Below are 16,140 nucleotides of genomic sequence, written 5' to 3'. Positions count from 1 at the left end.
ATGTACTCCTCCAGAGCCTGTCGTTCGGGTTTAGAGATGTGGAAGAGGCGGCTGTTGGGCAGTGTGGCTCCCGGGTACAGGTCGATAGCACAGTCATAAGGTCTATGAGGGGGAAGAGAGTCCATAGCCAGGTGTTTGTTAAACACCTGGCTATGGACACCTGACACTTAATGATTAACCAGATGGAACATTGTGGGTGTGGTGTATGAATGTTAACACTTTGTAATAATTCTTTAGTATATTACTTGTGTGGTGTAGAAGATAATTATTTAAGAATGTAATTATGTAAGAATGTTAACACTCTGTTATAATTTTTTTAGTATATTACTTGTGTGGTGTGGAAGAGAATTATTTATGTAGAGATACTGCTTGCAAACCAATGATGGTAAGATGATGTCATGGGGTAGGACTGGATAAGTCTGACTTCTTCCTACTCCATTCAAGCATGTACTAGGTATAAGCAAATTGATATTGGATTAGCATTTGTTGGATATGTGTAAAATTATGTGTTGACATATCAACTGTCTTTACATGCTTGAAAGAATAAATCAAATCAAATCAAATCAAAATCAAATGTGCTGTTATCAAACTTTACAGTCAAAATATCACAGTACCAACAGTACATATGCAAATGTGTGGCTGAAATTCACCTCTACTTCACTTTGTTTTGTTGCAGGTTGAGCCGTGAGTGTTGAGCAGCAACGACTGACTCATGGCCAGCACTGCATTTCAAACACAAATCTGCATGTAATGTGAAGGTCATTTTTAAAGAGTTTCATCTGCTACAAATGCTGACTGAGAAGTAAAGGTGCCCTGTGGAGTTTTCTTATTAACAGCTTCAGGAACGTTTGTGACCAGTGTTGCGTTACCACCACTAGCTGTTGGTGGAACAGTGGGAGTGTGTGTACTGTCAGTGTGTATACTGAGAGTCCTGGTTTGTGTGCGTGATACAAATGAAACAAGGATGCTAGTGGACATATACCTCACAGGGTGCCTTTTTAATTCATTAAGATTCTTGAAGCTATCAAGCTTAATGACATGTTTGTTTTGTCAGCTGTTGTTGTTTACACTAGTGGCATCATTAGATAATTAGGCTTAGTTGTTGCTTAGTTGTAGCTGCAAAAATCTTTGTGATTTTATGACTGTTTCATCTTTGCTTTGAGAAGTTGTTCTGATAAATGTTCCTTTTTCACATGACTACAACATTTAATAGCGCACAAGCACATCTGCATAACCAGGGCTCCGCCTGTTCTGCTGAAAGAAATGTCTAATAGCCCCTGAGCTTTCCACACATGTAGAGGGATCTTTACATCCACATCACCTCTTTATCCTTCACCTACTGTACTGTGTTGTGCTAAATATGCATCAGCAGGTGCTTTAGTTGGTTCTAATGCCTGTCACAGTGAAAGGGGGGAGAAGATGTATTGAGGATTAAGACTTGTATATCTAGAATAGTCCAAAATGTGACTGTTGTGAGCATGAAATGTTATTGGTACAAGAGCCTATTACCATTTGGAATATGATATTTCCAAGACACTCTCCTCACTGTAACTTGTTTGTGGCCATTTAAACTCTTGCTGTGCTCTTATGTGTTTACCTGCTTCATTTCACTTATTTAGATTTTGTAAATCCGTCAGTCAAACTCTTATGCAGACTAAACAAGCAGACTCTCTCAGTACAGGCACTGGTGGTGTATCAAAACACACATTCTACAGTAGCATCTTATCACATGTAAATGTGAGCTGGTCCATGCTGGCACATCTACAGTCCTATTTCCAAGCGTCATATTTTACAGTGTATGTTTAATCTAGCTGGAACATATTTTAGGTTAGTATACTGTAACTAGTGGAACACGGAAAGTCTTAAACACACTCAGAATTACAGACTTTTTATTAACGCTATATGTAAAGGCTTGCACCACAACCACAAGCCAAAGGAAAAATGATTCCTCTTTAGTATTTGCTCCATTGATGGACACATCTAGGTACCTTGCAGTGACTTTGATGACTTGGACCCGAACACTGGGGACTTGAGACTCAACTCAGACACAAGGTTTAGGGACTTGGACTAAAACACTGTTACCTTGACTACTTGTGCTATCTGTATGCACGTCAAGTCTGTGTTCTGGTCCTCAACCGACACACATGAAATGCCCCAACGCCATTGTTGCATTTAAGAAACTGTCTTGACTTTCTGTAACATCTGAAACATCTTATGACTCATGTTCTTGTATAACTTAAATGCTGCATATCACAATCAACGTGGTGGTCAGTCCGCAAGCGTAGAGAGTGATCTCCTTGTGCTTGGATATGCCCTTGAGCGCTTCACACCATTTACAGTGTGACGTGTGCAACCATGTAGAAGATTTGTGTAGTAACTCATCTTCAGATTGCATGTGATGCTGGGCATCAGTGGAGCTACTGCGCTCAGCTCAGTGCATGTGAGTCAGTCTGGAGTAACACCACAGCTCCTATAATAACCAGCAGCAGCACTTCACTAATGGAAAAGACTGTTTTGCAATGTGAATATTTGCATGACTGATTTCAGATGAGTAATGTTGAAGCATTTCCACCAACTTCATGTCACTGTGTTGCACCACATTGAAGCAGTTTATCACATGTACTGCGGATTGAACTGAGGGTGTGTGTGTGTGTGTGTCTAAGTGTGTAGTAGAATAATGCCTCATGTTGTTTTCTATAAAATAAGGAGCCTCTCAGGTTGAGCTTTGATTTCAGGAACTTGTTATTGGTAGATAAACCTTTCTCCATGTGCAGAGGCCACTTGTAAAAGATGTTAGTTCACAAGAAACATTGAAGACAGTTTTCCTCAGTTCTGTCACAAATTGTATAGTAAAGCAGTTCCTCATCAGAGCTAAATGAAGCCAGGAGGAAAAGCACTGGTGCCTCTCTGGAATATCTTGCATTTTACTGCGCTGACTGTTAGTCTGGAAAATCATTTGAAAAGTAAACAGATAAATGGTTCTTGTGCTGTAAAGGCCCCTCCTTCACTGTGCAGTATCATGTTGGCAGATAGACGATAGTCCAGACTCTCTCACTAAGAGTCCGAGTTTCTCAGCTCACTGCCAGATTAAAAGCACTGACTTTGCCCGCTGTTTATTACAGTGAGGATCCAGTTTTGGTAGTGCCACATCACCATTGCGTACTTGATAATAGAATAAAACCTTGCTTTGGGTGTCATGTATTATTACTGTAAACACCGCACTGAGCGTTTCCAGCCTCTGTACTGTAAGTAGTCTAACTGTTGATTTAAAGGTGCTGTTAGTGACCTTGACTGACCCCTTAAAGGCTCACTTGATTCAAATTACAACACGCTGTTTACTGAGTGGGGAAGGAGTTCCTCTGAAAACTGTTCACAGTAAGGTCTGTAAATGTACTCAAAGAACCACGAGGTTGTTTCTGGAAAGACGAGTCCTGCTGTATTTGTAAATGGAAATTCCCTTTACTGTGAGCACCACAAACAAAAACACATTCACCCACACTGAGAGGAGAGGGAGAAACCTTTCTGACAGATATCTCCAAACCAGATAATATCAGCATAGCCATAATCTGCATGGCTATGCAGAAAGTGGAGGAACATAAGGAAAGGTCTTTTTCTAATATGGTCAAACTACCCCTTTTAAAGTAAGATCCTCAGTGTTTCTAGTGTCCATCACTGGTGCAGTGCAGCCACTGTGCCTCAGTATTGGTCTATGAATCAAACTGCATGGGTGCTACTGATTTTTATGAATTTTAATGATGCGATCTGTCCAAGACGTATTTGATTTCAGCTGTAGAAAGAATGTCACAAGTGTGTTCAGTGGTTGAATTCCACCAATAATACTTCATTCATTTTAAAGATGCTACATGAAAATTTGTAAATTTAGTTTTAGCACACAGTTAACCCACAACACAGATACTGCATCAAATTTCAAAATTTTACAAGGTGAATGTGTTAATGTGAAACTTATATACTCCCTCTCTCTACTTCCAGCATCAAGCTACTGGCAGTGCAGGACCTGGTGGAGCAGGAAGCTCTTGATAAGGTAAAACAGAGCTGTGCACCAATGTGACCCAGTCACACTGACTGACTGGTTGTCAGTGCTGATGGCTGCTTTAATTTTCAGCCTTCTAAATGCGATGAGTCACCATTCAGGGAAATGCACTCAAACTCTCACTCAGAGTTTCCCATTTGTTTAATGTGTTGCTGTTCCACAAATGGCCCGACTCTCCTTCCACTCTGTGTGCGTCTGTCTCCCAAGCTTCTACGTCTTCTGTTTTCTTGGCCCACATTTTGGTTTTGACGGTGTCAACAGGGGTTACTATGGGTTGGAGGTCATCCTTTCCAGCTGTCACAATTCAGAATAATTTGGATTAACCTTTGATTCAGATAGTTCATTAAAAATAAAGAAAAAATATGCAAAACCATGCTGGTACACTTTGGCTGACAGCAGGGAGCAGTGATGGGCGGAGTTCCTGGAAGATAATTGACTCGGAACAATTGTAGTAAATCATACACAGTCATCACAGAAGCTGCAGCTTTACTAAATTGTTTATCATGATCATATCATTATCCATCCATCCATCCATTTTTCCACTCTAATAACAACAAAATACAACAGTAGACAAATTTGTTTTAGAGCAAGACATCTTAAAATATTCAGTTATTGCTTTGTTACATTACATTATACTAATCTGGCGAGCCAGTTGTTAAATATTAAAACTTAATGTTGATGTTAAACTTTAAAAAAATCTATTTTACAGAAAGCTAGTTTGTATTCATTCTGGTTGATGTAGTTAAAATAACATTATACACACTACTTTCATTCTTGAAATAATGTAGATGTCCTGTGTTGCATACAGTTTTACACACACGTACACTAAAAAACACGACAGTGACTTCCTCACAGTAAGAGGAAGAACTCCTCTGGGGTGGCTGTGACTGGTAGAGCGGGTCACTCCTAACTGCTGGGTTGATGGTTTGATTCCTGGTTTCTCCAGTCATCGTGCAGATGGTGAAATGGACCCTCATGATGTCCCTGCCCTGCCCATTCTCTGACCGTAATTACCACTTCTTCTTTTTTTTTTTTTTACTTTCAGTCACATCTTGTTTGGAGATGAGTTTCTCTCTGCACATTGAGTATCACATTGAAAGTTTTAAAATGGGTCACACCAGAAAGTAGAACAGTGAAATATATCGGTGCATCTTTGCAAGACCATGCAAAACAGGTGCTGCTCGAAGCATGGTGACATAGTGGCAGCTCACAGGGCACCTTGGCAAACTGCTTTAGCTGCTGAGCTAACGGTTAAACACATTAACAAGCCTGGAACATGCTAGCACTACTCACTAGCAAAAACTCCCCACACTTCTATTTTCTCTGTACTGTGCTCTTTACGCCCTCTGGAATGTTCATTCAATGAAGAATTAGTGAAGATGACAAAACCCCTGCCCCAGCTAGCTAGCTCACATGCTTGCTAATAACTAGCTGTTAATTAGCAAGTTCATTAGCTATCTAATAGTTAATGGGACACTAAGTAAAAGTAGCTTAGAAAATCAATGTATAAACTCACAAACCACAGCCTGTAAAGCTCAGATCATCCACTGTCTTACTGAGTGGAGATGTAGAGCACCTGCATTAATGCACTAATGTTGGTGTATCCATAAAATGTCAGAGTTCAGTGGGTCACTCTGAGCAGTACCATGTGTTGCTGTTCAACCTACACACTGCTTTTTGCACATGTAACGTCACTTTATGTTCTGGCTACCAGATGGAGCCTTGGCAGAGAAGTCTGAGCTCTGTGGAATGGGAAGTAGGTCAGCAGCAGTGTATTTTGGACAGTGAGAAGGAGGTGGAGGGAAGATGAGTTACCTCTGGACAAGTGGTAGCCAGTAGTGCAGTGTTTTACCTTGCCAGCCTCCCACACTGATTTACTGCCTGTTTTCTCATCTCTTCTGTTTTGGCTTAGTAATTAGCACCTTCTCTTTTCACCTTCTATAACTGCATTATCCTTTCTAGCACAGTGAATAGGAAATGAGCTCCATGTCCACTTAGATCGTCCACTGCACTCAGTGTGTCGGTGCCTTTGTACTACTTACATTTAGGGGACCACAACCTGCTAACACGCTCACATTGTGAGGACCCAGCCTTCCTTGTGGAGACCACTGAATTTTACATACACATATGGCCTGCATTGTATACCCTATGCTAGGCTGTAGTAGACTGTAGGCTGTGCTATGTATTGTATTAACCTCTGAAATCAAGTAGTAGTCAAGCACTGTACCAATACAGTTTTGGAGTACTTGTATTTGTAATCAACTTGATACATTTTCCGTTACTTTATACTTCTACTCAATTAGATTCTAGAGGGAAATATTGTACTTTCTATTTCATTGCATTTATCTGACAGTTACTGTTACTGGCTAGGTTTTTGATTAAGATTTAAAATTTAAAAAATGTGCTGATAAAATGCAGCACATTGTTAAAGACTGAACCAGTGTTTCACAACCTTCTAGCATTTTATTAAAAACTGTTTGAGGCCCCTTGTCACATTTCAGAAATCTTTGAGATTTTAGCAGTTCTACCAAAGAGACATTTTTGCTCAAAACATCTCACATGGTTTAATTTAAGTAATTATTTGAGGCCCAAAGACATCAAATTATTGAATAGTTTACAAAAAGAAAAAATTTGTGAAGTAAAAAAACATTTGTGTATCTGAATGTTTTTTTTTCTTTCTTCTTTGATTAGTCATTTCACAAACCCCCATATTCTTGTGACACTGCGGACTAAAGTTCAGTACACCACTGTATCTAAAGTGGATAAACTACCTCCACTTCAAGCAGCTACAACAGTAAAACTTTGCCTGCACACTGACATATTAGTATTAAATATCTAATATACTGTGTAAGATAATACATCACTCGCAGGGGGCATTTCTGTCTAGAATGAGTACTTTACAAAACCTAATTGTAGAAATGTACATTATGATGATCTGTGTCCAAATTAAATTGTGCCTCTCTCCCTCCACTGTATCCCTATAGTGAATGTCCATTTGATGGAAGAAATTCCCCAAACACCCATGGAAGCATTTCTCTGTGACTTTAGTAGACATGTTTACTGGACATTAGTCACACAGAAAGTGTGTGCTGGTTTTAGACTGTTGCTCTCTGTGTGTTTTGTTGCTAAGGAACTCTGTCTGGCGTTGGGTTTCAGTGTCATTATTGGTTCTACTATAAAGGTTCTGAGGGAGTCCTATCAAACAGCCTTTGTGCCAATGTGCTAATTAATATGTAATAACTGGACAAATAGCTTTCCATCTTTATACTTAAGTACTTCAAATGTGCACACATACTCACTCACTCCCTGCTGTTTTCTGTTATACTGCCAACCCCAGACAGTCATCTGGCATTCCTCTGAAGGTTCAGTGAGTTCACTTTGTTTGCACCTAAATGTGTTCCTTTTATCCAACATTCTCTGAAAAGGCGGTTCTTTTGCTCTTGTTTCAGACAGAGCAGTTGAGTGATTTCTATTTATTTTATTTTATTTTTTTACTTAGGGGAACTGAAAGACATTCACTAACAACACTGTATAGTTACATTTTTATGTATTTGTATTCCAGGGTGAAACCACCCTCAACAGGTTCAGTTCTCTTTTCAAGTACTAAAGAAGAGATGAATTTGCTCTAGCAGTAGTGGTGTTAAACATATTTTGTGAGGAAAGAGCATGGAGTCATTAAAACAAAAAGAAAAATTAGAGACTATTGCTCAAATGATTGTGTCAAACGACGCTTTCACAGCCTTCAACTTTACTGTTCGGTTCACTTTCAGGGCTCTCATTACTTGTATCCAGTAGCAGGCAGCAGTGAAAGAGCTCCAATAAACCCACGACCTACCTGTCCAGTGCCAAACAGCACATGGACAAAATTAGCAGCTAGCACATTTATCAACTAAAAGCCAGATATTTTTTCCAGTAGTTGGTGGAGACCAAAACAGAGCTACAAGTGAGTGTATAGTGAACTCCTATTCAAGGGGTTGAAAAAAGACATGGCTCCAACTGAATGCTAATGTTGCTCTATGCTTGATGGACTAGTTAATGAATGTGTCCTGTGATCTAAAGATGGATTTATGGTAAAGATAGAGCAGGTACAGTGGTTTCCATAAAGACACAACAAAAAGTAAATGATGACAACTAATGCAGCAGAAGCTGAGATATTTTGATTTTCATTTCCTGTCAGTTTTAAAAAAACAGCATGTCCTACACTGCCTATAATGCAACTTAAAGGAATAGTTTTTGATTTTTCATGTTGGTGTTAAAGGGATACGATACCAATGTATCCCATATATATAGATGGTCTTAGTCATTGTCAGTTCTCCTATCCTCCACATAGACCCTGATGTTTCCACCCAGACCATGACTACGCAGGAAAAAATTAGGGTCAAAATACACAACTTATATTTTGTGAAGAAAACTCCTAAGTTGGGTGGCACAGCACAGTGTGGTGGTTAGCGCTGTCACCTCAACAAGAAGGTTCTAGATTTGTGCCCTGGCTGACCCGGTGCCTTTCTGTGCAGAGTTTGCATGTTCTCCCTGTTCCTGGACGGGTTCTCTCCGGATACTTGCCGGTGATACCTGGGCTCACTGCCAGAACCTTGGCACACGCTGTGGCCACACTTTGGTCTTTACAGGCTAAATAATGAGTGTGTTTTATGTTTGAGCTAAGTAAGATTTTGAGAGAAATTCATCTTTGTATGCCTTACATGCTCAGTGAATCCCAGGGACTATAACTGAAAGTATATTTCTAACCTTCTGGCAGTTTGAAATTGCTTTATTATTAATGCTATGATTACTCAGCGATCGACCAGTGAACGCAGAATGTAGTTCACCCTGAATGTATTGGTGTGTATTTCACTGCAGCCTGATAGAGCTGTAATAGCACTGGGAGATGACTAGGCAGATTTTCTAACAATATTTTAGAGGTAGATAGCAGTGTTGAGCAACTTTTGCTCAAGTGTTATGTGTGTGTGTGTGTGTGTGTGTGTGTGTGTGTGTGTGTGTGTGTGTGTGTGTGTGTTTCAGTCCATTTGAGGACTGAATGTTTTTAAACTCTCAGTAGTTTCCAGAGATCCATCAATAAAATAGCGTGCTCACAAACTGTTTCTCCAATTGAAACAAATAATCTTTTTTATAGTTTTTTACAAATGGTTGCTGTTCCAGTCCCAGTGTCTGACCTGTGTGCTCATAATCTGATTCATTTGTTTCCCTAATCTGTTCAGTATGATCTGAGTTTGTGGCTTTGTCTGGTACCAGATTACACAGGCTACACAGTGCGTATTCCAGGTTGACTGGTATTGCTGAAACTGTGTCAAAGTATCTCCATATAATATCATCATCATTATAAACAACTGTAACACTGGATGCTCCTCCCTAACCATCTTATCTCCAGTTCCTGTTGTTACCGATGATATTTAACATTAATCCAGTGTAATATCACAGTATCAACAGTGAAAATTGTCAGGCCAAGGGTGATGTAATGTAAATCAGCTGCTTGGATTTGATGTTTGAATAGCGGGCGGCGCTACACTGTTGCAGTGTTTTTCCTAGCGCTGTTTTCAGCAGTGGTGCTGTTGTGTGTGTGTGGGTTCATGAGTGACACTAGACCCATAGTGATATGTGTCTGTAATCTTATGTTATCACACTTTATGATGGATTTGTTTATTGATTTAGAAGCCAAGGTGTTTGATCAGTGGGTCAACCCGAACACGTAGCCAAAGCTAGTTATTTGACCTTTCCTTCTCACCCCCTGCTCTCTGTACTCAGGGGGACATCTTCAGATCTCTGTCTTTCTACTGCTGCCACGAAAGAGCTTTGTAACTGATGTGGGATTCGTTTGGAATGAAAACAAAGTGAACTTTTAGACATATAGTTGGTTTTGATCAGACTATTTCATAGTTGCATCTACAAAAATAGCCTTAAACTCCCTTGATTAACTACTGACTTTGTGCTCTTTCATTTGACAGGTCACTACTTTCCATTAAGATGTCATATCTTTCCACTGAAATCTGAGTTGTTCTCTGTCCCATGACAGCGAGTCCTACAGTGTTTACAGTCTGCCTGTTAGCTTCAGCACGAAGTGTATGTTTGGTTTTAGTCTCACCCAGCACGAACGGGTGGACTGACTATCGCTGCATGTTAACAGGCTACAGTGGTTCTGATGCAGTGTCCCAAAAACTAGCCTGGCTAGTTAACCTGGTTAACCTGGCTGTTGAACTTGTGGAACAACTTTGTGTTTTGTTTGATACCCCTTAGGGATACTGTGTGATAAAATGTCAACAGTAGTAATTGTTTAATAATAAGCACATGTAGTTCCTGTGCACACATTAGTCTTATCGGCAGTGGGCCCCAGTTGCATATATACGGTCTATAAGATATAGGTATTGGCTTAGTAGGCCCCATGTACATGAATAGGCCATGAGTGTGTACGTGTCAGTGCACATAGGTGGGGTTCCACTGACCCCGGTGTCCCACAGGCAGCCTCTCAGCTTAAATTTAGATCCAGTGGTGGCCATGAACAGCAACCTGAGCCTTCATCAGCATGTTCTTTGAATTCCCCACCCCTTCTCTTTGTGATGTTGACATATAGGCTTCCTTTCTTGCTGTATTTCCTTGTGAGAAGAGATGAGGCTACTTGAGTTCACTGAACTCTGCATTGTTTGCCAGCGGCTGCCGAGCGAAGCATGTTTTTGCTGACAACCAGTTACTCTGCCCTCAAGTGTTAAAATAGAGAACAACACTCCTTTTGAACTACACTTTGTCATGCAAGGCAGACAGATTAGAAATGTATCAGAAGAAGAGATAAGTCACGCATTTCATCATCATATAAAGTAAAGCAAATATTTTCTAAGGTAATACTGTGCCCTCTTATGCATTCAAGCCTTTGTTTACCCTGTGTTTACCATGCTCTGGCTCTCATAACCATTAACTCAGTGTTCTTGGCACTGGCAAGGCATTGGCCTTGTATAATGAACAGTTTTGTATTTTGGCCTCACTTGCTTTTTTTCTGTCATAACCTAATTACAGAAAATAATTAAATGGACTTCAGCTTTCTAAACCTGTTAGCATGGCTAGCCTAATTTTGGATGTCTAGACATTTTTCAAAGGTTTAAACTGATTGATTTAGTGCTTCATAGTTAGTAGCCTTTTGCAATTTTAGCTGCTTGCTACAATTTCAGTAATTAACCTAAAGATTTTGCTGAATTGCAAGTGATTTTTTTTTTCCACCAGTCTCACTCACTTCCTCTAAGGTTTTGCAGAACTAAGACTAGAGTCAAAATTTAGGTCATATCCAAATAAAGAAGTGTAACTAACAACAGATCTGGTCTCTACGCATATTAGTTCAGTGCTGATGACGTCCTCTCGCTCTGTGTTGTGTTGCAGTTTTGTGTGGAATTAAACCAAGGAACACTGGCCAGTGTACGGAAGTGGAAATGGCCACGAGGTCTGTGGAAAAGTGTTGTGTCTGAAAAACCCACCGCATGCTCCAGCAAGGTATGGCAGCCAACTTTAACAGCACTGATCTCTCTTTTTAATTGCATTGTATAAAGAATAAATTTCCACTGAATGCAACTGGCCACAAAACATCTGGAGTGCTGGTGTATTTACATCTGGCTACTGATGCAACTTCATTTTAGAATTATTGGTATTATGAGCCCTCAAGTACCCTAATCACTCAAACCCTCCAAATGTTACAGATCAGCCCACGCAGCAGGTTCATTTCTTAAATCAATCGCGGTGTTTGGGTTTCAGTGGTATCAGCTGCTTCATTAAAGCTAAGCCTAGTGGATTTATTCAGCTCTTCTCATTACAGCATCTGCTCTGACATCAGGAAGACACTCAGCACAGAGCAGCAGACACCAGCTAGTAGATAAATCATTCAGACATGCTAGTGGGCAGTAGCTGGTTAGCTCTGGACAAAGACAGGCTAGATGTTTACCATGGTTTTCTGATTTTTTTTTTTTTTTCTCTTGGAAAACTAAACTACCTTATTTGAAATTTTTAAAAAAAGTCATTAATATTGGCCAAAAAAGATTAAATGAGAAACAAACAAACACATTTCCCATTTTTTGCAAGTTTGATATAAATCAAGGTCTTTCTGGAGGATCCTGCCTCCAGGAAACAACCATATACTGCACCCTAGGGCGACGCTACCTTCCCAGATTCTCTACAGTATGTTGATAACTGCTAGCTGTAGGCTACAAATGTAGGCTAGAAAGTACCACAAATCTGCACAAACCCATATACTTTACTTGAACCAGCTGCTACTGATACTACCTCATGTACTATAGAATTCAAAATACTAGAACTATAGAGGCTCTGAATTAACATTTTCCACTGGAAATGACTTCCTTGGCAGTGCATGAAAAGCTTTGAAGGTAAAACTAAATTTGAATAAATTATTTACAAGTAATACAGCTCAACTGAATACATAACCTACAAAAGATTTTAATCATGAAACATTTTACAAGCACCTTTGTGTCTTGTCAGAATCTCCAAATCTCTCTACATAGTGCTCTTGAGTTGTCAATATATACAGTACAATATAAATATGTTATAATGGAATGTGTAATATCTTTGCATTGTAAATATTCACTGCTACAGAGATCATTAAAGGTTCTTCTTAACTTTGAGTTTCCAAACTGCCTTTTTATTAAATTTGATAACTGTGACTAAGCTTTATTCGCTGACTTTTCACCTATGATACATCTCTCTGTATGGACAGTGTGGTGTTGAGGCTCATATTGTACAGTAGAACTGTACAAAAGAATCCATTTAGATTCCTAGAGTTTATATTGATAGCCTTAAAATGGACTATATGATACAAAGAACTGCATATATTAATAACTAGTAATACGCTGTCCATTAGTAATAATGTTGTGAACATTAAGGAACTCTTCAAGATCAGCTTAAAGTATCTGACTGCATTTCCCATGGTCCTGTTTTCCCAGGGAGTGAGCTACTCTGGCTTCCTGTGGGACAGCTCGTCTGGTATTGACCTGAAGGATGCTGCAGTCATGGAGTCTCCTGTTGTCAATGGCAATGGGAATCGTGCCAACCCTACACTCTATCTGGCTCACTTTTTTGTAAGTAATGAATTATTCTAAAAACAAACAATGAGTTTTTGATGAAAACACAGACAGTGTCCTGTCAGTGTAATCAAACCAATCTGGAATTTAAAGATAGAACTCAGTTTCCCACAATGCTATGCTTATTGACTTCTTGCCTGAACGCCACTCATTTATGAGTCTGATCTGAATACACCACTTGCTCCTACAAACAATATTAACCAAGTTCATTTATAGTTCTTTTCCTTAACATGTTTTCTCTTAAAACATTCATTGCACATATACAGTACATACTATGCCATAAAAAATGCTATGAAGGACAGGTAGGGATAAAGGCTTGTACAGAGGCCTCTCATAAAAACACAACATGCACCATGAGCAAATGACATGAATTATATAATAATTCTACATTGGCAAAGTAATTACAGGTCAAAATAAAATGAAACAACAGAGAAAATCTGTAGGCATACAATAATGTGTAGTTTAACAAACAATGACTATGTAATTGAGAAGTAACCGATACTAAGTTATGTTTTTTTTTTAAAAGGTAAACAAAGACAATGAGTAGTTCAGTTAAATTAATGTGAATTTGTCCATGTTTGGACTAACATAAAGAATAAAGATGTTTAGACTGATCCCTGGTATGCTGGTGGTTAAGGCACAGCGGCAGAGTGTGAGTGAATAACTGGCTTCAGAGGAACATTGGGAAAACTCATTCCTGAGTCTAACATCTATAACAGCTCCCAGAAGTGAAGCCGCCATGACTCCACCGCCCCCTGGTGGCTGTTTGTAGTATAGTTCATAAATCCCCCCTCCTCCATGTTAGTGGACATGAGCCACACTAAAAATTCAAAATCAAAATTTCCCAGAGGTCATTTTTGATGTTTTTGATAGATATTATGACACTGATGTGTGTACAAGTCATTTTTATTCTGGTAAGTGTGTTTTTAGTAAGTTTTTTGGTGATATAAAAAGGAGTGTATTTCACTTGATTTGACAGCTTTACTTGGTGGTCTGATACGTCCTCAACTGTTGCTGCTATTCAGAATCTGGTTGAAAAGAAGCAAGACAGCAGCCAAAATACAAGTCTAATTCAATGCTCCTGAAAATATCATGTTCACAAGAATGGACAGACAACCCCAAAACATGCCTTCAACCATGGCTATAGAAAAGCTATTTAATATTCAGATGTAACCTCTACAAAAACAAATGATCTTTTCTTAAACAAATGTGCATTCACATGACCACACGCTGTTCTGTGAAAGTAAGTCTGTTGGGGGCATATTGAGTCACCATTTCTGGTTTTGCCTAAAGTTCCAAAACATTTTTGGTAGAGATGTTTCATTTATACTCGAAGAAATACCAAGTTTATCTCACTCTAGCAATTGTAAGTTTGTCATCAAAACTACAAACAGTGTCATTAAAACCTAAGGTAAAAATAATAAATCCCTTTTTTTAAGCACTTAGATGAACATACCTAACACACAGTTAGCTGCATAGCTCATATGTGTGTTTGTCACTGGTTTTTGTCATATTTTATTTGGTTGCCTATTAGGTTATAATAATTCTGACCAGAATTACAAATTCATGTCTTCCATTAGGTTGGTTCATTCAAGTTGACGGTGGTGAATGTGCATATCCAGGCCACAGCCTCACCAGGAGAGTCCAACAAGAGGAACCACAACTCCCACACCCTCTTCCCCAGTATCCAGGAAACACTCAAAGGTCAGTCAAGCCAAGATGTATCAGATACTCATAGAATTTTCAAAGCTTAAGTGATCTTAGATCGTCATCGGATTGTCCCGTGCATGCCCCGTCTCTACATGAAGCTAGATCATGGAAATTTCATCCTATTTTCATCTACTTAATCCACATCTTTCTCTGCAGGCGAGAAGGAGCTGGTGGTGTTGGGAAATTTTGGCTCCCCTCCGCAGAGCTCCGAACTAGATGTACTGAGAAAAGAGAAGCTCTTTGCTCTCATACCATCCACCCAGTTCACTAACATCAGCACCCGGTCACCGCAGGGTACCCACTGCCTGGATAACATTTGGCTCAGCCGCTCCCTGAAGAAGATGTATTCTGGTGGGTGTATTTGAACAGCGGTGAAGCTCATGATTGAAATTAGAAATGTTTTTGTCAGGTCAGACTTCACTTTGGAGTGTACCTACTTTGTGTCTGTGTTAGCATGGCATCCAGTCCCATGCTTCTGTTGACTTTCCATCTCTTTGTTCCTTTTCCTCTGACAGGCCATTGTGTGGTAGTGAGGGAGGGTCTGACTAACCCCTGGATCCCAGATAACTGGTCTTGGGGTGGTGTGGCATCAGAACACTGCCCTGTGGTGGCTGAGTTTTATGTAGATGTAACTCCTAAGGAGCTGAGCGGGCCTGGTGTGGCGGTGGTGGACAGAGGAGACATTGTACCCAAACATGAGCGGTGATGACATCCACAGTCACAGCAGAGACATGGGTAGAGGACGTCAGGACTTTGTCCTGCATGGATCTTGCTTTATCTTGGAGCACAGAGTTTCCTGACCAGTGTGAAGAAGTGCCAAGATTGCCTTTTGGGTTTCATTTTACCACTGTACAGTATAGTAGTAACTAAGTCACAGAGTTATAAAAATGTTCAGACAAAATATATATATATATAAATATACTTTAAAAAGAAATGTGCCAAACATTTTCTATGTGTATATAAAATAAATAGAAATTAATAGATGTTCCACCTCTATTGGAATAATAGTCGTTAATTCAAATAAGTGCAATATCTAATGAGAATCATCTGAATGACCCAGTGATTCTGAGGCTCTGCTGTTATCTGTTTTGTCAGAGGAAGCAAGAAGGAAGCTCTCAGCCGTGGAGCTCATAAAGGCCATGCTGTATTGAATTATGTACGCCAGGCCTCTGTGCGCACGTGTAAGCTACCATCTTGCTTGTGATGAAAACGTGGTGCCAGGGCACAGTGGCAGCAGAGGACAGTGCTGCTGCTGCCGCAACCGCCCCTTAACAGCAGGGATGCTTTTTAAGAAGT

General features: G+C 39.7%; 1 protein-coding gene across 5 annotated transcripts in view; it reads left to right on the top strand.

Moving 5' to 3' along the window:
• The window catches only part of eepd1 (endonuclease/exonuclease/phosphatase family domain containing 1), a 28,547-nt gene extending 12,782 nt beyond the window's left edge, over positions 1-15,765 (top strand). For all 5 annotated transcript variants that reach the window (XM_020614934.1, XM_020614931.1, XM_020614935.1 and 2 more), the window contains 6 exons: positions 3,991-4,042; positions 11,429-11,539; positions 12,997-13,131; positions 14,715-14,838; positions 15,001-15,195; positions 15,360-15,765. In XM_020614934.1, the coding sequence (XP_020470590.1) occupies positions 3,991-4,042; positions 11,429-11,539; positions 12,997-13,131; positions 14,715-14,838; positions 15,001-15,195; positions 15,360-15,550 (808 nt within the window). In that variant the 3' untranslated portion in view covers positions 15,551-15,765. The remainder of the gene's footprint in view (positions 1-3,990; positions 4,043-11,428; positions 11,540-12,996; positions 13,132-14,714; positions 14,839-15,000; positions 15,196-15,359) is intronic.
• The last annotated feature ends 375 nt before the right edge of the window (positions 15,766-16,140 follow it).

Source organism: Monopterus albus, unplaced genomic scaffold (genome assembly GCF_001952655.1).
Source record: "Monopterus albus unplaced genomic scaffold, M_albus_1.0 scaffold154.1, whole genome shotgun sequence".
Lineage (NCBI taxonomy): Eukaryota > Metazoa > Chordata > Actinopteri > Synbranchiformes > Synbranchidae > Monopterus > Monopterus albus.
Note: the sequence above shows the minus strand (reverse complement) of the source record. Positions and strands in the feature narration are given on the sequence as shown.